At 34.3% G+C, this 25218-nt stretch overlaps 1 protein-coding gene across 1 annotated transcript; it reads right to left on the bottom strand.

Moving 5' to 3' along the window:
* On the bottom strand, positions 1-24758 carry LOC120339679 (somatostatin receptor type 5-like). Its single transcript, XM_039407849.2, has 7 exons — positions 24291-24758; positions 21310-21535; positions 20745-20951; positions 19905-20030; positions 10453-10557; positions 2194-2407; positions 1-1086 (listed from the first exon to the last, which is right to left on the bottom strand). The coding sequence occupies exons 1-7, from the start codon at positions 24671-24673 to the stop codon at positions 920-922; spliced, it is 1428 nt and encodes a 475-aa protein (XP_039263783.2). The 5' UTR covers positions 24674-24758; the 3' UTR covers positions 1-919.
* Positions 24759-25218: the final 460 nt, after the last annotated feature.

The raw sequence follows: 25218 nt of genomic DNA, 5'->3' as shown, positions 1-25218 counted from the left end.
TACACTATACAGCTGCTAACTTATTTTATTTTTGAAAATCCAAAAATATGTCAGTAAATAAACAATATCATCATAAATAAAATTAATAGGAAAAAGTTTTAACGATTTATTTAAGCAAAAAAATTCAATGTAAAGCCAAAGTGTTATCAACGATTCCACAATTTTCGATTTTGTGTAATTTTGGAAGCACAGTATAAATTAAAATACTTCACCCAATAAAGGGGGACTTAAAAACTACTTATCTTAGAATATAAAATTGACGCTGTTTTAATATTATTATTGTCTAATACATAATACTCGAATTATTTTCACACATTCAGTCAGAATTGACATTTGATACACATAGAACACTCCTCATTGAGGAAAGATGTAATCTGCAACAAAGTGTGCAGAATTTACTGATAAATTGAAATTTCCAAGTAACTTTCCAATAAAACGTAAACTACACACTATATATTTATACGTTCTGGGCAAGTTAGTGGATTTTGATACATGACACAATAAAGGATTGCGCTAAAACCCATTTGAGTTACTTGTCCTTATCAAACTTATCAGATCATACCCTAGTTAATATCTAACTAGCTATTCTTGCTTGAGAATCCTTTTAGGTTCGGAAAGACGCCGCTGACCGGGAATAAGACAAAAATGAATTTGATACTCGTGATATTTTGAAGGCTGTATCTTATATCCAGTTTTAGACATGGACAGAACATAACGAAGAACGGGATGGTGATGTAATATCTATTCTCTATAATATATATTTTAATTACACCTGGAAAACTGGTGAAATGGTTGGTTCATACAATTTTTTATGTATATATAATCTTTCTACACTGTTTATTGAAAAATTTTGTGAGAACTGTATGACAATCAGCCACAAAACAAGAAAAGAAAACGTCAATTCAGTGTGGTGGTTTATTCAGATGTCATCCATTTTTACGACAAGATTAACTTTTTCACGGTCGTTTGAGTCGTCTCGAAAAACATCGAATGTATGGTGTCCATTGTTAACAACCGTTATACCAGGTGTAGTCGGGAATGAGGAACCCGAATTATCGCTTTTCTTGGTGTCTTCAATGAACGAGTCTGTGCATTAGAATTATACAAATGGTAAATATTGTTCATAACTTTACACACGCTCTATTACCCTTCTTCAACTTAATGTACACTGTCTAACGATTTTGAATTGTAAAACAACATATGCTGAGGATACACATATATATCAAAGTTTTGAAAAAACCAAGTCCAAAGCACTTTCACCAGCAGATAAACTTGATTGTATCATCCAAACCCTATATTTAAATTTTAAACAAAATTCCGTTTAACATATTAGGATTCCTTATATTTGCTAATTGAATATACGCTTTTTATATTGTGAAATCTTAATAGTAGCGTCGAACACATACGATTTCTTGTTTTAAAATGTCTAACAGTGCTTACTTTTATTTATTCAAGGAAATTGTATCTATAGAGGGCAATTACATTTTCTCATAAGTATGTAATCTTTGTTCATAATTATAAAACTACGTCGCACTTTTTTTTACCCAAGGAAGGAGAATTTGAAATGAGAATTTTTTTAATCAATCATTTTCTCCGGGGTATTCCAACAACTTTCATCCATAATTTGTCATATTAATACATGTTGTTGTGTAATGTATTTGACGAGATGAGTCTTTTGATTCTGCTCCTAATTTAATGAACCGTGTTCCTAGTTTTGTAATGATTACTAATTGTAGCTAAATACATAAAAGTCAAAACGTTACCGAAATCGAACATTTGGTATTTATTATACCGGATTCTATGCGTTATCCATAATATTGGGTTATAGTTTACTTTGAATGCTATGTTGAAACACGCGTTCTGTGGGAACACTCCTAAATTATCTGGCTTTCTTTGTTGCTCTTCACATTTTTGATGCACGTTTTTTTCAGTTTGGAATTAGTGCTGTGAAATTGCTTTTTAAAATGGTGCTTTTCATTCATTATTTTAGATTCGTTTTACCTTGACACCATTTTCTCTATACTGTATGTATAACATTATAGGGAATCACCAGAATTGTGAAGTGAAAGAATATACATGTAAATTACACATGGAAGCAAAATTATAAAATGACCAAAAAAAGTTGGTCTGAACGAGTATTGTTTTGTCTGGTGTTTGTTTGAGAAAAAATGAGAATAGTTTAGGATAGCATACCATCAGCATTTTTACATTCTTTATCAACTTGCTGGTTGTCAAGATTGCCTTTCATTTCGACTTCGGCCTGTGAGTGGCGCGGCACAACTGCCATCATGGTGTGACGTGTTGAACGCCAGAAAGATAATTTGAGCCCACGGGTCTTAGAAGTAACGCTTGGTCCTCTAAAATCGCTTCTTGATTCTCTTTTACAGCAGGTGAAAAATCTTACAATCTGCAATCAATATTAGTATTATTTATCGTTTTCTATTAATGTTTTCATGGATTTGAGAAAACCTAAATTGGATTGCAAATCTTTATTATTGCTGTTCATGAAAATCTACAATGAAAACATGTTTTTTTTGCTATTGTGTTGCTCTGATGTATGGTTAAAAGCTAGGCCTAAGGCCCTAAGGTATCACAGAGATGGCGAATCTATCAAGTTTTTTCCAAGTCACAAATTCACGCAAAAAAAAACATATTAACATTTCAGTAATAAAAATTGATAACGAATCTGGCTTTAATTCAATCTAACATTATACTATAATATACCAGTATGCCGCAGTTATTCATGACATAACAATACAAGTTCATTTCCCTCAACTTCTCCTTGTAACCGCTGTTCCCTTCTCGGGTGTGCAAGAGGGCCACAGAATGTTTTGTGGGGTATATAAGTTTGAAAAACATAATTTTATGGATATAATTTAAAGACAAAAGAAATCTGAAATGACAATACATGGGGATGCTATTGATCCGAAAATATATTTCTTCCACAGTGGAATTTCCTTCCAAACTGTTTTAAAAGCATAAAAAAGTGTAATAATGTACGATAAGTCTTGCTACGAGAGTCTTGCTACGCCACTGGACCGAAGACTTATCGATCGAAAGTTTGGGGGATCCCCCAAAACAGCGCTCTTACTTCATAGTGACACCTTGTGTCCCATCACTAATTAATTGATAACTCGCTAATTATACGACAGAATTCATCTAAAATCGATAGGCTTCTGGTACGACATATGATGAGTGCACATGCAACTCAAAGGCAGTAAATCTCAGCAGTGAGTAACTTTAGAAATCAATACATGAACTAATAAACCACTAGTAGCTTCACGACATGCTATGGACAAGCACTAATCTACCGCAGTATTCCTCAACGGTATTGATGCCGCGTACCACATTAACTATTTTTATCATATACACGTGTCACCGAATTGATTAGAAATACATTTTTACAAAATCACTCAAAACAGAGTAACCACAGACAATAATATTATTTAGCGCGATGGTCCCGTAGCATTTTGACTGATGATTACTGTTTTAAACAAATATTTGGAGTCAACATGCAATCTCAAATAGGAATTGCAATCCCATTGGATTTCAAATTATGAACATTATTTCTCGAAACCACAAAAACAAGATTATTAAGCAGAATACTGTAGCTATAATGATTACTGCTATGACCAAGCATTCTGATTCAACATCGAGTTTCAAATAGGCATTGGCCATGTTAAATAGGCCATATCATCTGTTTTCCGTTTTTACTCGATTGAGTGATTTTAAGTCAACCTTATGGGAGTCAGCACCACTCTACCCAGATTCCAAAAATATCATCGTTTGTTTATAAAATCATTCAATCTACGTTCACCCTCCTGACAGTAAGTGTCATTTAACCCATGTTGAGAAATGCAGCATATAAAACGACCTCTCACCGGTACGAAGCCAAGCGAAAGTTCAGAATGCCCCAAAACTAATACAGGAAAATATCTTAGTTGATAAAACCCGTTTCTGATAGTGTAAATTCATTTCCGAATAAAACTTTCTGTCAGTATTGCCGTATGACAACCAGTGCCTCACCATTTAATTAGTTATCTTAACTAAACAGCAAATTTTTTGGCAATTACGGGGACGTATCGTAGCGAAAACTGTGTTTTTTGAGATTCACATCTAAGAATTACGCATTTTTGATTTGGAGGATCAAGTAATGAAGGCATCACTGCACCAGATGTGCTAAAAGGCGCCTAATACTAACAAAAGCCGGATTTAAAATCATGGTGACCAGTGGCGGCGCGTGGTCATTTTGACAACCGGGGCAAGCTACTGCGGGACCAAGTCACCCCCATCTACGGGGACAGGATGATCGCTGTAAGTTCTCCCATCATTTTATGAGTATAAAAACCATTCCATCGGTAACAACCAATCGGCAAAAGCGACAATTTTTAACGATAAGAAAGTGTCTTTAAAACCGGTCCAAGTCAAGGGATTAATAAATATAGACATAGTTTATTTTGAAATCTCTTTCAAAAGGAAAGGCAATATTTACCCAGATAAATACAATGACATATTAACAGAAACTTCGGGAAAGCAGACAAAACCTAAAATAGGGTTTAAAACGTTACTATGAAGAAAGGAAAGTTAATGCAAAGATAAGGACATGCGTCACTCACTCATAGATATATATGCTGCTAGACTTCTACTGCTTGAACATATATGCAACACGCCGCGGTTTCTTGGAAGCAAAATGCTCAATAACGCGCTGATTAAAGTCATGCATCCCAGAAATAACGTCTCTGTGAATGGATAAAACAGCCAAGGAATTTAATCTATCTTGCTTCATTGTGTTTCTGAGATACGTTTTAATACGCTTCAGCGTGCTGAATGTTCGCTCTGCGTCGGCGGAAGAAATAGGCGTCGTCAAAATAATGTCCAGAAATTTTGCAGACGCCGCAAAGGTAGTTACTAGAGTGTTATCAATGTGGAACCCATAGAGCGCGCAAGTTGATGTGATGTTCAAAAAATTTTGATTACTGTATATACATCGCAATTCATTTTCCAATTTACCCACGTTTATCATGGGGTAAAATTTGGAGACAGTAGCCAACAAATGGATGGGAAATTGACGTGCAAATTTTGAAAAATTTTTGGGGTTCATCAAAGAGAACGCGGCAAGGTGTTCAGTGCGCAGACGATCGCCTATTTGATTCACCAGAATGTCACAGCATTCCTTTGCAGACAAAATCAAACGCTGCGTTGTTTGCCCGCGGCGTGAAGAAGCACTCCATGTGTCGTCGTATTTTATTGTTTCCCGGATACGAGATACAGCATCGCAGAAGTCTGAAATACACGACTGCACAGACGCTCCATCCATTAGCCTTGACTGCAATGCGCCGTATAATACATCCACGTGATAGAATATTGTGGAGAAAAAAGCGAAAAAAAATGAAAACTCACCATCTTCTAGCAGACGCTTTAGACCTGCCGCCTCCCTCACAGAGCGTTCGTCCCAAACCGGAGAGCTCTGAATGCCATTGAAACACTCAATGAGCTCAGACCTAATTTCGGACACGCCCTGCACCACGCGTGATTGGAAGTTCCAACGTGTTGGTGCACAAGCTGGGAGACGGCGGCTACATATCTGGCGAAGGAGGTCAGAGCGCTTCGGCGAAACGGAAAAAAATGAAGAAAACCCCGAAACATTTGCAAAAAATATACGGACGAGAGGGGTATCAAGACACATATTTTTAATAATGAGGTTAAATTGGTGTGCATAACAATGTAAAAAATGCGCATGAGCAAAATCTTCTTTTATATAAACTTGAACACCATGTTTCGACCCACTCATGACTGCCGCGCCGTCATAAGTTTGAGCTATCAATTTTGACTTCGCGTTGTAAGGCTGTAACACTTCTTTCAGTACAGCCGATATCCCGCAAGCTGTGCGATCAACGATTGGTACAAAGCTGTGAAATCTCTCGGTAGGTTTACCATCTTTCACAAACCGAAAAGTCACAGCCAGTTGGGAAACTCACGTGATGTCAGTTGTCTCGTCAGACTGAATCGAAAGGAACTGGCAATTCTCAATTTCCAGAGCCAAATGTTGTAAATAAATTTTATACATTGAGTCGAGCAAATCATTTTGGATATCCTTAGATGTCCCTTTCGAAACAGTTGCGGCATCAAGATGATCTCTCAATACTGTATCTCGGGATGCGGTGTATTCCACCATATCCAAAAATACCCCTCTATTAGAAGAGCCAGCCCGTCCATCGTGACCCACGGAGGGACAGCTCGTGACAACCAATGAACTTCAAAACATCTATCAATCGACCGAGAACATGGCGGTTTTTCTCGACGTTTTGATTGTGCCGACGAATAGAAACCGCGCGTCCTTCATCCAACTGTGCTGCAATATTAACATTTCCGAATGTTCGGTATTTTACTGCATTGTCCAGATGCTCCATAGAAGATTGATGATCCCTGGCACGCTCGGAAAGATGTTTAAGATCTCTAAAACCAAATTTACACCAACGTGAGTCACGGGCGGTAGCAAAAAGTAGGCAATAAAAACAAAAAAGTGCATTTTTGTCCTCGCTGTAACACAACCATTCGTGTTTTTTATACCAAGTTTCTGCGCAGAATGTACGCCGACGCTTTCCTCCGTCATGGGATTGTTCCAGTGAACAATTTTTTGGTTGATAAGGCCCAAGACGTTGTACCTCTAATATTTGTTCCAGCGGCAACTGCGAAAACGGAGTGCGAAGTAGTGCATCAACCTTATTCATTATGAGGTCTAAGGCTAAGAAATGCGAAGCCGGAAAGATGTGAGGAGCTCAAAAGGAATGTGGAAAATCGAAAGCAAATGGACTAAAGGTCTCTAACTGATTCAAACAGCGAAACAAGCGACAAAAACGAAGGCGAGGAAACTACCAACTCTTCAAGCAACCAACGAATGAGAAGGAATGCGTGAATATGTCAACACGTTGTTGTAAGAAACGTCGGCATTGTGTCGTCATAATTTCGGGGCTAGCCCCGATCGGCCCCGATGATTTAGTAAAAGAAACAGAAAACAAACGAGACAAACGCGGCGAGTGGAAGATAAAAGAGAGAATACGATATACAATGAGCAACCGGGGCAAAATCGGCGTCGCCCCGTCGACGTTCGGCGAAGGCTTTGCGAGCGGAAAATGAACCATGTCGGTAGAATATGGCTAGTGTAGACAGTCTGTGCAACCGATATTGAGGTATTTTTCGAATATTTTTTATTATACCGAAAAAACAACCGGGGCATTGTCCCGGTTGTCCCTATTGACGCGCCGCCACTGATGGTGACATTTGTCAACATATTGGGACCGAAAACAAAAAATGAGAAACACGCGTCTCAAAATAGTTTAAAGACTGGGAATGTTTGGAAAATAGATACGAGAAAAAACATATTTTGACGGTGTTGCAGGAATATCGGGAATTTGTCTTTCACGTTTCCATTATGACACCGCAGACTCGGTAGATTCGAATCGTGACCTTGACCTTGACTCAGCTTTGTCGAATCTGTCCTATATCTAGAAAGCTTGCGAATCCGTGTATTGAATTTCGTAGTCGAGTATGAGAAATTGCCTCAGTCATGACGTAAGTGGGGCATGTGTAAAGCTCAAAACTACACAATCACAATAGCAAACAAGAATAATAAGAGTTGCGGAAAAGATGCAACAGCAAGTTTCGCATTGTTGCAAACTTTGATGAAATATCTATGACCCATGGTCTTCTTTTCCACAATGAAAATATAATTTTTACCATTGAATGAAGAGGTTCGCGATCCAATTAGGGGTCGGTCGACCTTGTTGACGTTGCAGTCTTGCCCGTTCCCTTCCAATTATATTTCATGATTATTGGTCATTCGTTTTACTGCAATCTGTACTTTGATGATGAATTCGTAAATAAATCATTATGTCCACTAAGTATTCGACCCTTTTAAAATAAATGACGGGAGCTTGCTCTCTAAGATATTCTTCGTCTATTCTCGAAAAAAGCAATGCACATGCAGTAAAACTTTTCACGGATGTGGTTTCTACTTCAAAGTGTGAAATAGATCTTATCAAAACGCTGTAATTTCCTATCGCCGATAAACTGATAAGATCCAAAACGGTAACTTTCAGGTTTGAATAATTCATCACTTCATTTCGTAAAATGACCGATGGTGTCACTGCTAGAAACGTTTTCTTGCTACTCTGGTATTTCGAAGTAATTTCAATTAATCGTAAACCAATAGCATTAATGGAAAACAGCTTACTGAATTCAGTACTCAGTAAACAAATATTTTTGGTACTTTCTTCGTGAGAACTTCACTGTGAATTTCTTTATGTAATTTTGATATATTTTCTAATAATTTTTGTACACTTTTTAAGTTGAGATTCCTACTGTTAGACACTTTGTAATATATAATCAAGGGGGTAGAGTGCACTGATCAAGGTAGCAATTTTCTAGTTTAATTTGAGTTGAACCCTTCGAATTGATCAATAACTGATTAGAAAGAGGTGTCGATTACAAAATTGTTAAAGTGTTTTTATAAAGTTTTTCACCCGCACTGTGAAATGCGTGAAATAAATTTTTAATGGAACTTATCCTCAAAGTCTATTCGCAAAAACATTTCAAAACTTGAATATACTTTTGCTTTTATCAATAATCTGAAGAAGACAACTAAGCTCGATACAATGCTGAGAACCAAGCTTATGATCTTGATCATTATAGGTCCATTGCTCGGGGTAACTGCTATCCGATTATTGATTCAAATCCCTTTTATTTGCATTATTAATGCTTTTGGTTAACGGATGCCAACGGATCTAAGTTTGGGAGAGAAAATATAATTTTGGATATTTCGTGAGAATAATTATATCGCCGGATGAGGACAGAAGGGGCCTAAGTCACATTTAAATTCACTTTTTTCAATATTTTGGGGTTTTGGGCCATGCTCTTCACAAGGTGGTGGTCTTGAAATCCTGAATTTTTCAATAATAAAAATGTTAGCTGGACTTCCATCCAATATGATGGGCATGAACATCAGAAATGAAATGTCCGAAACTTACATCCCTAAAAATTTGTTCAGTGCAACTTAGGCCTAAGTCACCTTGTTTTACCTTGCATCCCATACAAAAAATTTCAGAAGTTGTTGAGAACAGAATGGGCCAAAATCCTCTATGGGGATAAAAAAGCAGGAAGGAATTGAAGCTGAAGTGCCCAAAAATAATTATTACAAAGATATTCTCATCCACGTTAAAATAACCAGAGCTCAGGTTATTACTAAGTGTGAATATCTAGAAATTCAAAAATAAAAAAAAATTCAAAAAGTTTTTTTTGCGTTTTTCTCAAAACTTAAAATTATGACTTAGGCCTGTTCTGTTCTCATCCAGCGATATTTTAAAATAAAGATTGATTCAATTTCACGGACCATATTATTATTTTAAAGTGTTTTATATCGTGCACATCAATTTTACCGGTATTGCTTTTAGGTTGAAGACTGTTCAATTATTTTAAATATGTCACAACTTTGACTTTTCGATTAGTACAAAAGTCTTCTTCATTCCATTCTTCTAGTTTAACGATTTCAAGTTTCAATTAATTATGTGTTAAATAAATTGAACTTGATACCATAATTAACAACGAAATCAATTTATTGAAGGCCGTGTCGCGTTTTGTATTCCGTTTTCGTGTTATTGATTTGGTAATGGATCCTGCTGTTTGTATTTTAAACAAAAGTGTTTGTTCTTGGCTTGGACCTAGCCAAAGAAATGCTGAAAACTATAATAGGATCTTCAAACTCAAGATCACTAATGCTATTTCAAAATGGTTTTGCAACAGCTGGTCTTTTAAAAATAACTCTCTATCGTATTTCAAAAGTCTGAACAACTACTGCCCTTTTGTCATCTGCAATTTGAAACTGTTTATTAATCAAATATTCATAAAGTTTTCAAAACATTTAATGAGAAAATTTTACATTACCACACAGACAAACTTCGAAACTTAACTTGTTTTTATTTCAATAAAGAAAATCCTTTTACTTTATTTTGATTTCTGTACAAAGTATATTGCTGTTACTTTGCTCCAGAAAGGTCGAATATTTATAGTCACATTGCTTCGTGGTTATTTTTCAATTTGTTGTTGTCACATATTTAATCTTTGTATTTTATTTTATGGCGTCGTTAAAGGCATGGTCTGTTGGGATTATTGCTCAGTTGTTTGACCTTTAAATATTGGTCTTCTGTCGTCGTAATCTTTCACATAGTTAACCACAGGTGCTTGAAATGACCCTAACAACGTATATAATCAAAGTAAAAAGAAAATTCGAGTGAATCGACTTAAATTTTGGGTCAACTAAGTTTGGTATCATTTTTCTTCAGTTCCATTTGTTACATTTGGGGCGTTTATTTGCAAGATTGAGATTATTTTTAAGAATTTATTTTTCACGTCAATATTATCTCATTATTTTATCTTTGATAAATTTAAGATCCCCACCATTTCGGTTCCTTCCTGTCGTATCTCTTCTTTCATGAAGGCGTAGAGAATTGGGTTGATACTCGAGTTCGCGTATGCCAGACATACGGACACAAGATTGGCGGTCTGAAAAAAGTATATTTATATATATAGATTATTGCTTATAGTTTAGTGGTACGCTGATACAATATAATTTTCTAGCAGTAGTAACAAAGTTGCAGTTTTTACTTCGATACCAAACGCCATTCAACATTAAACATACTCAATATAACAATTTCTCGATGTACTGTTTTTGGTATTCAAAAGACAAACATGACAGCGTAATCCATAAAACACAACCATTCTAAAATTTATCATTTGTTTACGCAAGAAAAGTTATTATCCATATTCATAAGGTTCTGTTGTTTTTGTTCTATCACGGCCAAATCGTGTCGGCTTTCACTACTACAATGACGAAGATGTGTTTCGGTCGATACAACGCTTATGCTCATTAATACCGAAAACGATCATCAAAGATGAAAGCAAAAAAGGTTTTGCTGGCGTAATATGGTTATAGAAGAAACATGAATGAATTTACTATAGTATATATTGAATACAAAGAAAATTAGCTCCCAAGACGTGCAATTTTCATTATGCAAATCAGTTTATTTAAGTCAGAATTAAAATCGATTATTATGTGAAGGTTGAAATCCCATCTAATTTTTCAAGTTTGTCTTAGGGCTTAAAATATAACGTGGCAGAAAATTGAATTCCATGCTTTGTGATGACGATACAAATATGTACCAGTATACCGACCTTTTAATTATTTGCATATTAATTTGAAAAATGCCCCATTACTAGTTTTGGTCACTTTTTTAATAAAAGCGATATAAATATTCAAATAGCAATAGAAAATAACGTCCATAACGCTATATAGCCTACACGGAAAACGCACCATTTTGTTTAAAAGTACTGCTGTATTGGTTGTACAAAATCTTGATTGTGAAAACCTATCCATCTTCATACAATTTGTCAGTTATATGGATAAATGTATATTTCGAATATATATATATTTTTAATTTCTTTCATTCATTTTTAATATACAACTGACGCAGAAATTTGGTTTCACCTTAGCATTCAAAGAACAAACTAGATATATGGTAACTGAAGATCTCCATATTTCTTGCAAAATAAGCTTGCTGAGCAAGGGCCAAAAAATAAATTAAAGGAAGAATCGATAATTTAAGTTATGATAAACATGTTATATATCAACTTATTCGTTAGGCACAGTCAAATCATTCAAAAATGTGTGAACACATCATTCTATGCTGAATATTTACGTCATAGCAAATATTAATAATAATTGTTATAATATGATGTTTTATGTATTGCTTTATTTTTGTTCGTAAAAACAAAATTTATGAATAAAATCGCTCCAAAAATTTTGGTCCGTCAAGGAGATCACAACTCATCAGATCGTGGTGAATGAAAAATATTGTTTTCAATCTTATGGTTTGGGTTATTGTACCGTTATTCCAATCGCGTTTACGAAATTGGCTTTTACTTTTTTATGGTATAAACACAATAATATATTTTGTCGGGGAATGTTCCTGTCCCTCTTGCGAGTTTTAAGTTAATGTCAACCAATCTTTCATAAAACCCCACTGACACTGCATAATATATTTTCAGTGTTTTACCGTTAGGTAAGAGTTGTTGAGATAACCCGATAATAACACGCTCTTTCTTAGATAGTTCGCTAAAAACATCAATTGCCATATTTCTCAGATACGCAGCCTAACATGCTGCTTTCAAGGTCAATTTAAATTTTTGAATAAGCTATTCAAAATCACCCTATCTAAGTGATAAATTTATATAAAAAATGTAAATTTTCGATAGACAAGAAAATGGCGTGGTTTGTGGGGTACGATAAATGGACACATGATCATTATTTTGATCTGACAGTCCAGTTGAAATTGTTATCATCCGACGACCGTGTCCGTAGTTATGACACAGCCTCTCCAGAGACTAAATAAAAGTGCATTAGCGTTTTCGCGGGCGGCAGTAAATTTGTAATATATATGAGGAACATATTAAAATTACTATCGTGGGCAATTTTGTTATATTTATACAATCTGTTGAAAGCATATGAAATATGAGTGTTTTTACACATAATGCTGAGGCAGAAAATATTGAAAACGTTCTCATGACTGACTCAGTTGGGTAAATACAGGTTCCCAGAATTCACTTAACGAAAACAAGTTTATTCGCCAATTCGACGCGGTAGGGTAATGAGAACAACTACATGTTTCTGGGATATAGATTTACTGAACATATTCATTTCGACTCTCTTGAGAATTGTTTGACGGAATACTGTATTTGTGCTAGAACCAAGCGTTGCAACAGAGGCATTAACTATAGACAAATTCAATCTCGCTTTGTCAAAATTCAATCTAATCTGTTACCCCAAATCTTATTACTATTGGCAGGATTTGAATGCTTTGATATACAGGAAGTGTGCCCATATGTGCAATTCAAACATGTTGGGGTAATTTTATACCAAAATTAAACGAAAAAGACATTCGGGAATTGAAATTTGTATTGAATTGAGTTTTGCATACTCTACTAACGTTTAGTGACAACAGTAACAAAATTGAGAATTGCTGAAAAAATTTATTAATGTCTTGGGTCCTTCCGAGCACCGGTAACTTTGCTCAGTGCCCTTATAAGCTATGATGAAAATGACTCTAGTTATGCCAATTTTTTCTTTGAATATACAGAAAAAAATATCATATCAAAAGACAAATACTTGTTACAATATATATACAATTTCCAAATTGTTTTGGCAGGCTGGTAGGTATATTGAGACAGGTTGATTTGAATATAAGCCTTTAATATTGATAATTTCATAGCTGTTTCTACGATAACCAAAAATTGATATAAAAATACATTTTCATACATACATTCGTTACGCTCTTTCTGTATGCTATCGCCTATTTTTCGGAAGATTTATAAATAACCGATTCTTGGTATTAGTACCAGTCACATGGTCGATACTGATTCATTTGGGAAACACATGGTATATATTGTAAAATATTTGATTATTTCACGTGCGACACAACCTCCTAATTTGCATAGAAATAAATTTAATCAAGGCAGTTCTTAGTAATTACGTTTGAGGCAAACTCAATTTCACGCGATATATTGGGCATTTTGACTTTTGCTCTCGGTCCATTTGACCGTGTCTAATGGATATCGACCTTTTTCGCAGCTTTTTCATTATACATTAAGCTTACGTTTTCAAATTATACTCGTTTCCAAAGTACAACATGATTTTTGGCTGTATATATTTGGTTTTTGCTACATTCGCTAAGATATTTAATGAAACGCAGCCAAACTAAAGTAGATTCCAATTTTACCACAACTAGATAAGAAACATTTATCGATGACCCCGTGAATAGGTTGAGTCTATATATTGCCATTCCAAAGTCCTCAGCACATTGGCGCTTGCTTACGTTTCAAATAGTCAGACATTATATCTATGTTTAAAAATGCGTGATATCAAATTTAACCAAGTCGCGTGAGTTCAATCAACTTGCTTTAGTTGCTCCATGACCTTATTGAAATCACCGATTATGACATACAGTGTCATAAGTAAATGTAGGTATAGAGATCCATGATCGGGCATGAAACACCTTTCTGACTTGACACCAACGACAGTCAAAGTGCAAGATTCGTGTTCATACATATTGCATACTTTTGATGTGGTGCATTCCACACCAATCCCTTGTGAGATATCGAGATTATACACCCTCTGTATGAACCTTGTTACTCGAAAGATTCCTGTTATATCGCAGCTATTCCGACACCACAGTGAATTTAGTGATACGCTTTATTTTTTAACACAAACATATGGTTACAATTTTTTGCAAAATGCAAAAAGCAATTAAGGGGAGTGAAATAAGAAGATAGACCAATTATCCCTCGTAAAATTTCAGAAGCGATTTTGTTTGGTTTGATGCTTGTACACTCCCAACTTTCTCTGACACTCTGTGTCTGGAACGTTCTCATTAGAAAATTAAACAATCCCTCTCCAACACGGGAGAGACCGCAAGTGTAATCCAGTTACGAATAAATGGGGTTAACACAGGTTCGACGGTTTTAATAAAAACTTTCTCCATTCCTCACATATCAGCATATAAAGAAAGTATCTTTTATATGCGAACGGAACTTATTTTACTCCGAAGGAGTAACTTTAATTTTGCATTGCAATTTTATGGAAGGTCATTCACAAAAAAGAAATTTTGCTTTAACATTCACGATGCCGAAACAGGGAGATCCCGTTCTTTCCAAAAGTAATAGATCCAGTGGATTCTTATACAGGTTCTAGTTCGAAGTAAAGAATAAGTAACCATGTAATTTTATATTTATTCTTACATTTATTGTATGTGAATGCATTCTTCGAACGAACGTAAAACCGCAAAGAAACTTTTTCTCTTTTTAACAGCCAAATACCGCAGAAATGCAGTAAGGCGCCGTGTTGGGAGTATACACACTGAAAGTTAATTAAATAAGGTCAATTTGGCTGGGTCAATACTACTCATGTTGTCGTGCGAGAATATTACTTTACTTTATTAAGTTTTACAAAGCTGATCCGTGAACTTTAATCCGATGCTATTATGCAGAACGACCTCAATCAAAGGTCGCAAATTGTAAAAAATATTTTTGTGAGAGCTGAGAAATTTTTAATTTAATTTATTGTGATGATTGATCAATTGTAGACAAAAATGTTTTTAGTGAAAATAAAAAAAAACTGTAGAAATAGGAAGGAAACTCAATTCCGCATAGCAATCAACAACATTGAAAGATGATTGGATGTAAATGATACTCCTTAAAAATAATACTGAAATATTGAAAAATTTGTAATAAAACACATTTCATGAACTTTATTGTAATTATTTTTTAATCTGATATTGATTAATATTCATCGAAACCTTTTGAAACATTTTAAATGTAAAATATACAATTTCATATTTTTTTTTATACATTATTTACCGTTTTAAAATATCCTACCTAGATTAAAGATGCAAATTTTGTTCCGAGTTCATACGCTTAATCTACAAAATAGAGCGGGTTCATCTTGGCAAAATTCCCAAGATGGCCTCACCTTATTTAAAGACAAAGACGAATAAATAGTATTAAAAATAGAAAAGATCAACATTTTACGGACGTAAAATAATAATACAGCCGTGTCTTTAATCCTACCAAAGCCACTAAATGCCAGTGAGTTTATTCCACGCTAATGGACCGACTGTCAGAGATAAAACGATAATAGACAGAATTTTTTACAAATCAAAAGCACATTTTAAGCCGTAAAAATGAATACACGAAGGCCTGTGAAATAATGAACTTCGTGTAAGATACTGTTTTTTGAGTCACAAATTATCCTAAATGTGACCGACAAAAGAATATTCATATAATCTATCCTGATTGGGAGGATTTGACCTGACAAATGACTGAATCTCATCTTATAAGCGCGATTGGGGAGGAGGAAAGTGGTTGTTCAGTTGGATAATGATCCCACAAAGAAACGCTCTGCCCCGTTTAATCCGATCTATTTAGTGTTTGAATCAACGCTAAGTTTGCATAGTGTTATCATAAATCATAATAGGAATTCAGTGTTATACTAATTAGCATTTGAGACTGCTGATCTTTGAATAACAAATACAAATGAGCGTCTTCATTTACGTCATCTATATTGACCCCTATCTATCTGTCAAAACCGCAATATGCTGGAATCCCAGAGATGTGTTTGTGGTATTTATATCGATGAAACTTGAGATAGGTAAAGGCAAAGGAATTTGCATAATTCGACAGATGAGAACTGAACAGCCCCATGTCATAATTTTGAGTTTTGAGAAAATCGCAAAAAACAATTTTGAAATTTATCATTCTTGAATCTAGATATGTATACTCAGTAAAGACATGATCTGGGGTTAGGTCGATGTGTCGGAAAATATCTTTTTAATCAACATTCTTTGGCACTTCGGCTTAGATTCGTTGCTGTTTTTATCTCTCTAAAGGCCTATTCTTTTTTCAATGATAATCAAATTTATTAGATGGACTTTGGCTCTTTCTGTCACCCATTGGTACCTAGGTCTAAGATGCACTAAGCAAATTCCTATTTTGTCATCATAAAAATATGTAACAGGAAAAAAAACTTTATCCTATAATTTTATCCAGAATCTGACTCTCAGTGCTATTCCAACTTAGAATGCCGCAGGGGAGTTCAGATTCAGAAAATTAAAATTTTCGAAAAATGTGACTTAGGCCCATTCTATTCTCATACGGCAAGAAAATGTAGGATAAGTCGGCTGGATGCGAGAAAGCGTAAAATTATTATTTGTAAATGCTCTAACGAGATGTACCTTCTTTTGAATCGTACAGTCATATATCACGTTTATATCAAAAACTGAAGTCCAGTACAGAAAACTTAAAGTAGATATTGAGGCATTGTTCTCGACAAGTGGAAACTTGCGATCTCTGTTATTGCAGATAAAAACTTTCTTGCTGGGTAAGGTAGTTATAATATTTTTGCATCGCTGAAATCTAGGCATCGCATACAGGTTTTTGATTTGGAGAAAAGAAGATTGTAAGTACCCTACATGCATCGATTGATAAAGGATTACAACGTTGATTTGGATCGCGATTTATTTTGAGTAATTTGGTATAAAAATGTTTTCGGAACTTTTACAATTTATTATATGGTATCATAAAAACACAGAATCAATGTTCACGGAATATTTAATGTGTTATGATTCTGCGTGTTTGAAATCCCGTTTTGGAATAACTTGCGTGCCCAGGCACTTTCTTGTCGTTTTATACTAAATGAAACTTAACTTACTAAATAATTCTTTGGCATGCCATTTTTTGCGGTAGCTCAATGATCAGCTGGATATTACAGGGGAGCAGTTGTTATAAAGTTGTACCCACAAGTCGAATATTTGCAAAATTACAATTCCTGTGGTTTTGTTGGTTCTTAATAACGTTTTGTGGTTCAACAGCAGAATTGATGTTTTCAGCGAATCGTTTTCAAACGATAGCGCCCTACCCTCTTTTCAACTTTCAACGTCGAATTTTTGATTGACTAGTAACTCCATACATGTGTGCAAAATCTTGTATCTTGCGTAATTTATTAACAAATTCCAACGCCCTAAAGTCGTATTTTGATATATAAGGAAGCTGAGATTAATTTTCTATCGATGCCCACATACTTTAATTATTCATGCCAAATTACATTAAAACCCAGGGGCATGATGTCGTTGGTTGCGTAAGGCGTCGGCTGCCAAAGCAAGAAATAGTAAATCCCTATACTTGTACGCACACTACTCGAAATAACTCATTTTTACGTCACTTTATACCCGGCCATTTTATAGTCATTTTGATAGGTAACACAATATTGCCGGAAAAGGTACCCCTATTTTTTACGTTTATTTATCCATTTTAGCGCACTGTAATAAAAATTCGGATGCATTACTATCTCGAACCAGTGATCGTGAATGGTTACTGAACCGTTTTCAAGTGGACATGACTCCTAATCTTGATTTAAAATTTGATCCACATACATCAAAACATGACTGAATTCCGGTAAAATTTGCGATTTTTGTTGAATATAGTACAATATCCAATATCGACTAATGTGTTATCTAGCCAATGAGATTTAAATCGACTCGGACAAAGAATATTGTAAGCTAAATGCAATTAAGCTGCGGAACATTGAATGTAGATACATATTTTAGCATACATCGACCGACGGAACTCAGGAAAAACAAGATAAATAATTCCAGCATGATTTAAAAGAACAGAAAACAATTGTACGAAAGCCATTGTTATTCTGTTATTCTACAATGACGCGCACGCTGTAGATAAAAAAGAGACAATAAATCTGCAAAATATCGAACTGCAAAACATTTTTAAAACTTCCTTTACAAATTTTTCAATTTAATTTGATCAAATTTATGGTTTATCAAAACAACCCACCAGACTATTTTAACAACTAATGAACAGTAAATCATAAAATATCATCCAAAACCCTCATACAGTATAAAAAGGACTCAGGATATAATATTGATATAATATTATTTTATAAGCACAACTTTCGAAACTTTTGACGCTAAAAAGTTGTTTTAATTCCTGGGCCAATCAACGTATTACAGAGTATTTTTACATTTTTTTGTTTTTATCCAAAGTCTTAAGATATAATATTTCTTATGTAACTAAATTGAATTACATCTATAATATTATTAAGTATTGAAAAATTTGAGAAATGAATATCGTAACATCGCTATTGATCTATTTTCAAAATACCATTATATATATGTATCGGAAAGTATTCATCTAATGGATTACATCTTATTGCATATTCTCCTACGCGCTTCCTGCGCGAATTTTCCATTTCCTTGATTATACAAAACATGGACGTTATACAAATTTACAACCAAATTTACTTCAGAGTCTATGTAAAAATATCTTTCAGAGATGTGACGGAAAATATGGTAAAACACCATTGTTTATACTTACAATAAACTGACTCGTTTATATGTAAATTTCTTGTTAAAATCTGGTTAAAATCTGAATATATGAACCTTGATAGCCGATAACCATTGCTAAATTCTTCATATATTTATAACATTCATTATCGTAAAATATATATTCCTTGCTTGGTGCCTATCAGTACAACATTCTTTTAATTGATATGACCCACGTACTTTTCTGTGTAGTGGAACGGGTTTGCCAAGGTTCTCTCAGTTTTCCACTTTAGTGTGACAAAAAGCTCTGATCTCTGGGGTAATGATTCACGCTGGTGAACATTCAAGGGTTTATTTACCGTACTGCCAACTAATAGCCAAATTAAGATGTTTTAGCCAAAGATTGTTTTATTAATAATAATTTGTTAAATTAGAGCCATACAGAATGTGATGTCATAAAATATATAGTATTCGAATGCTGGGTATAACCCCTTTGCGTTCGATTACTGTATCGCGATTTTCACATGTCTTACCTAAATGGTGCTTTCTAAACTTTATTTAATTAAGAATGATATTATTTTCAAATAAATTACTAGTATAAATTATTTATATCTCTCTGCCTTCTCTGCCAACCTGTGCATAATGGTTTACTCTTCTCTAATCAAATGTATACGTTATTCAAATTGTCAATGGTTACTATAATGTCATAACGGGTTTAAACTTAATTATATTGAGCAAATGGTATAAACTCTGGTGGTCAGATCAAGTAATGATAACTGAAAATGGAAATCTTCATGTCACGGAAAAGTAGCGTTTCTGTAAGATCTTGCTCGAAATATTTTACAATGAAAGCTATGCGATTTGAGCATGTGCTAGCAGCGTGTTCAACATGCTATTTGATAGTTTGATGTTCAGATGAACAAACAATAATTTTTTGTTGTGTATTACTGTATAAGATACAGTGCTTACCGACAAGTCCATACTGCTTCTCGCTGCCTTGTCGTTGACTGTTACTGCAAGTATTAATGTAACGATGTGATTTGGGAGCCAGCAAACAACGAACAAACTGATGACTGCCAAAATAGCTCTTGTAATCTGAAATAGAGCATGTAATTTGTCAAAAACTTGTAGACTAAATAACAAAGTCTAATCAAAGTCGATGGAGTGTTTAGGAAATCTTTCAAAAATGGTTTGATTATTTTCAATGCAAATAGGCGTTGGGGACCAGGGGAACTCATAAATAAAATCTCGTTTAAGTCCGAGTTTTACAAAATAATGAAATTGGTATTATATCTGTGCGATAACATATGGCTAAAGCACGAATGAGATTGATCTTGAAGCTTTGCATGAAATATTAATTTGAGGATTTTACTCTTGACTTGCAAATTATAAAATCACATATGATTTACTGGACGTTTGGTTAAAGGGTACAGTATTTAAAATAGGTCATTAAAAGATGCACTTCTGAAATCCATATGTTTTTCGATAAAAAAGATGATTGTACTTCGAGGAATACATCGTGAAAAAAATCGGGGAAGCGCATATATATGATTCTTGATAATGATGGTGGCCCCTTGTTATCAGAGCAAGTAAGATTTTAAATTATTTTCTAGAAATTATTCTTTTAAACTGTTTTGAAGCCAATCGGAATATTGGTTCTGTAATAAAATTAAAACTGTACATGTCACTAGGAAATAACGAAGTACGTGAGAGTCCAAAACCACTATAAGCCTGACGAAGCAGAGACATGAAAAATATAAAACAATCATAACCTCATTCATATAATATTTATTTATTGTAAATACTCACTTTTTGTTGCTTATTTGTCATACTTGAACCAGTGAGCGACGATTTGTTCACACGGCTATGCAGTTTCAGAATAATAAGAATGTAGCAATAGACTATAACGATAAAAGGTACGAAAAATCCAAAAGCCATCCGTATCACGTAGTAAGTTGTCATTAGTTCATCCGGCAATGCCCAGATGCACCTAGTTCTTCCCGGTTTTACATGTAACTAAACGAAAGTTATAGGTTATATTATAGCCCTGTTTTTAATACTGTCTATATTTTTCAAACTATTTGAAAAATTGGAACCGCTTCTACCGTCGTCCATATTTTTGTTTTAGTAAGAACATTCATACCACTTCCAATATACAATTCCACCCACTCTATGTGATAGTCTTTTTTTACTGTTTTATCGAGACTTAATCAATTAATAATTCTTAAAATAGGTTTGTTCCAAATATAGAATACCATCATGTTCAGTTATAACAATCTCTTACGGCAGTGCCATGCGCCCGAGACGCCAATTAGAAAATTTAATTAACCAGTCAAATTCTTTTTTGAAAGAAACATAGCTATAATTATCCCACCTTTCTCCAAATGAGAGCTTGGAGTCCAATTAGACTTGCAAACGCCCATATAATGGCAGACGCAATGACAGCTTTTCGTGGAGTACGGTAATTTCGTGCCCTCACTGCATAGACAACTGCCAAGTAACGATCAATCCCCATAGCGACGAGAAAAAACACACTTCCGTAAAGATTGAGAAGAGTAATGAAGCTCATCAGTTTGCAACCGACTGTCCCAAAAACCCATCTAAAAAATAATAATAAAAACGAGATAAAATTATTTCATATATAAAATCTGTCTGTATCCCTGGTCAATTACAAATTTATCATTCATCCGTTTTAAATAATTTGACTTGTTTGCCTGAGAAGAGAAACATTTCATAACATCAGGTCGTGTCATTCATTCACTGGTAAATATTCATAGAATGTTATAGAACTTTATAGTGAAGGCCCGGGATAAACATGATAATCCTTATACGAGGCAGGCTGTAATCAAGTAAAGAAAAACATAGGTTGAAGTTCTGAAATAGCTAGAAATATTAATTCGATGCAATTCAAAAAACCTATCCGACGTATAGCTCACGAGCCGATAGCTTCAGACCGATTTCATTTTGACGAATGCATTTTGGAATGCGAAATGTCATCGAGGAATAAATCAAAATGTGGCGTATTTTGTCCAAAAATATAAAAACAAACAAGTTCCAACATATCTCATTGGTTTCTACAGTGTCACAATAGCCTATAAAGTAATGACAAATTGGGAGCTCTTCCAAAAAAATCACTTGTTTGAATTCCGTAAATGAGGAGATGCCAAATTCAATTCAACTTGTTATGATATTTAAATCTGTCGTCAAGTCTAATGGAATCGGTTTATTGGAAATTTCAATTTATTTTGGGAGTATTTATTTTCTTAGCTGAAATGAGATCAAAATTTGAAATATACTTAAACATATTAACTGATAAATATTTAGATGTTATTCGGAAATAGCATTGTCTATTGTAGCAAAGAATATTCAATTTAAATTCCAAATGGTCAATCAATTTATGATTGTATAACAAAATTGAGATGAAGTTCGTGGAAAGACTTGAATATACTGTTTGAATTTAAAGCATTCTGTCAAAGAAATGTATATTTAGGCTAAATATGGAATGCTTTATTTCTTTACGGCATTCATGTGTTTTATATACAAATATATAATAGTCTCTGAATGCCACCAAAGACGAATTTGACTTTGCTGTAATGGTCGAATACTAATTATTTGCTTTTAAGTATATTCAAAACATTTTCATCGACCGGAAATATAGGCTATATTAAGCTTTTTACTCCAATATATTCTATGAACAGTATTACAGTTTTCCAGAAAATGCATATTTCTAATTTAGGAGAAATATACCACCCAGACAGAGTGTATACCCACAGTATAAACAAGAACAACAAAACTACTTAATACCAAAATTTTCTATAAATATATAAAATAAGTTTTCGATTACACTTTAACACTTAGTAAATTGCTTATTTTTATATGCGCGCTGTGTTCATTGTACGCATCTCCCAAAATCATTAATTAATTCTCCATGGAAAAATCTAGACAACAATAATCAGTCATTAACGACCGAAGGTGTAACACTCGATCAAAGCGAGATTAGTCCCAGTGGTGCTTTTACAAGAACCCAATACATCGCCAAACTGTATAATTAGCAAAATGCACGCATATGTAAATGCAATATGGAAATAGGCCAGAGATTTATGCTTCCATTTTACTGCGATTGTCATTATCCGTTCGGTATAGAATATAGATAGTAAATAAAGCCAGGATCATGTATGTGTGTAAGTCGGTGATAGAACGAATTATCGATAAGGATTTACCGAAATTTCAGTAAATCCAAATTTATTATTTGCTTCTGTGTTTTAGATACTGCAATCGATTGATTGGTCTTCCATTTCAGGTCGATTTTAGAATAATTAACTGTTCTCCATTGAATGTAACACTTAAATTTGTAGGGAATTGGATTTTATTTAAACAATATACAAATAATAATACAGGCTCTCGAATTTGAATTAAACTCACGGAACCCCTGGACTGTCCTGGCCGTACCCTGGGTACTGCAGAAGCCTGGATGGAAACCCCTATTCTAGTGAACCCCTTAAGATCTTGCACGGCCGTTATGAGGAAGGGGTGGGTGTTAGTTCAAATTAATATTATATCATATATTTTACAATTTTCGCTATTCTTTTTGAATAATTACTTTATCCCTTTCAACAACAAACTTGTATAAGACAAAAATTGAAAATATTTAGAGATAATTATAAAACTTTTTTTGTTTTCTGGAATATTTACATTTTTGGTCCAAACAAGAATGTATCGAACCGGATATACAGACATCGAAAACTAGAAAGAACATGGAAATTTTGAATAGCCATTAGTAGTGTTTGTTTGACATAAAATACGCAAATTATTAATTGGTCGGCGATGAGCATGGAATAAATAAGTATAGTAATATAGGCAGGTTTGGTTGAGGCCTCACAGAGAATCATTGTAGTTGCATAGTCGCAAAGTAATAGTGGCACGCCCAATTTATTTGACATTTTCGTGCCATTTATATAAAAAACTGCTATCATTGTAAAAACGTCCTGTACGTTGGAGCAAAGAAAAATATTGAATGTATAATTTATACATTTATAATTGATACTTCATTCTCCACATGGGCTAAATTACGCAAGTTATTCCAGTTTTTTTAGTGGACGAAGAAAAACTGAAGTAAAAACAAAGTTGGTCGAGTTTTGTATTTCTCCTCTAAGCATGGCTCAATGTGGTTTGAGCGGTGAAGATTTCAGCTATTTTCGATAGAGATCTTCTCAAAGCGTAAATGATACTTATTCACGTATAAACTTATTTCAATTTACTGGTGAAATAGAGCCAAATTTTTGCTATGTTGCAAATTGAAATGTGCAAAATAGTTTGGTCACCTTACCCTAGGAATGTTTAAAAAAAAATTCTCACCTTTTATTCAAGAAGAGTTCCGTTGCCCAAAATGGTAGAGATCCTACAAAAATAAAATCAGCCACTGCCAAGTTGATAACAAGAATATCAGTTACAGATTTCATGACATTTCTAGCCATGATGGACCATAATACTTTAATGACAACTCCATTTCCAACAAGTCCAATCACGCATAATACCAAATAGAATGAAGGAACAACTCTATATTGGAAGGTTACAAGAGCGGGTCGTCGACGCCTCGCAATCAAATGTGCAACAGTTACGTTCGGAAACCATGTAGAATTTTCCCAACCAATATCGTCTTCTATTCCCGCGGTTTGACTGAGAATTTCGCCAAGGTCCTTTTCGAAAAGTTCCACAGAAGAGGTGGTGCTGTATTCCATGATGGAAAAGCAAGAGATATGCAAGACTATTCGTGGTTACACGTACTGCTGCTTTATATAAATATCGAAGCTACAAAAGAAAAAAAAAATAGGTAAACAAAAGGTTCGATTTTTTAACGAATTTTGAACATGTGGCAGAAAAATTATGCGGATTTTATCCTATTTTGGTTAAAATCGACAAATGCTAATAGGGTATTACAAACCACTGTGCAAAGGTGCAAACAATATTAGAGCGTTGATAAATGAGTCATCGGAGTCAGCCTGCTGGAATCAATCACACAATGTGATGAAAATAGCAACAATAAAGTAGCATTTCCCTGTATTTTGTTTTAGAGAAATCACTTATTGATATTGTAATTGTCAATATTATATTGGCAAATATATGGATTCATAGAAGAGGTAAAAATCTTCACCATTATCATGAAAAAATAGGAAAATCGACGCCGTTTTACAGTAATAACATTTAAATCCTGTGGAAAGTCGTAAGTAATATCTATGCAAGACAACACCATACTTCCTAACAGCGCGACTTTGTAATCGACAAA

This window comes from Styela clava, chromosome 9 (assembly GCF_964204865.1).
Source record: "Styela clava chromosome 9, kaStyClav1.hap1.2, whole genome shotgun sequence".
NCBI lineage: Eukaryota > Metazoa > Chordata > Ascidiacea > Stolidobranchia > Styelidae > Styela > Styela clava.
Note: the sequence above shows the minus strand (reverse complement) of the source record. Positions and strands in the feature narration are given on the sequence as shown.

What these genes read in the sequence shown, in the direction of transcription:
- LOC120339679 (XM_039407849.2), bottom strand. Translation starts at nt 24,673, where the DNA reads ATGGAATACAGCACCACCTCTTCTGTGGAACTTTTCGAAAAGGACCTT. An exon ending in TGACAAATAAGCAACAAAAA is followed by an intron (nt 20,031 to 20,744) that starts GTGAGTATTTAC and finishes GCTCTATTTCAG; the next exon opens with ATTACAAGAGCTATTTTGGC. An exon ending in AGAATGTAAAAATGCTGATG is followed by an intron (nt 1,087 to 2,193) that starts GTATGCTATCCT and finishes TCTAATGCACAG; the next exon opens with ACTCGTTCATTGAAGACACC.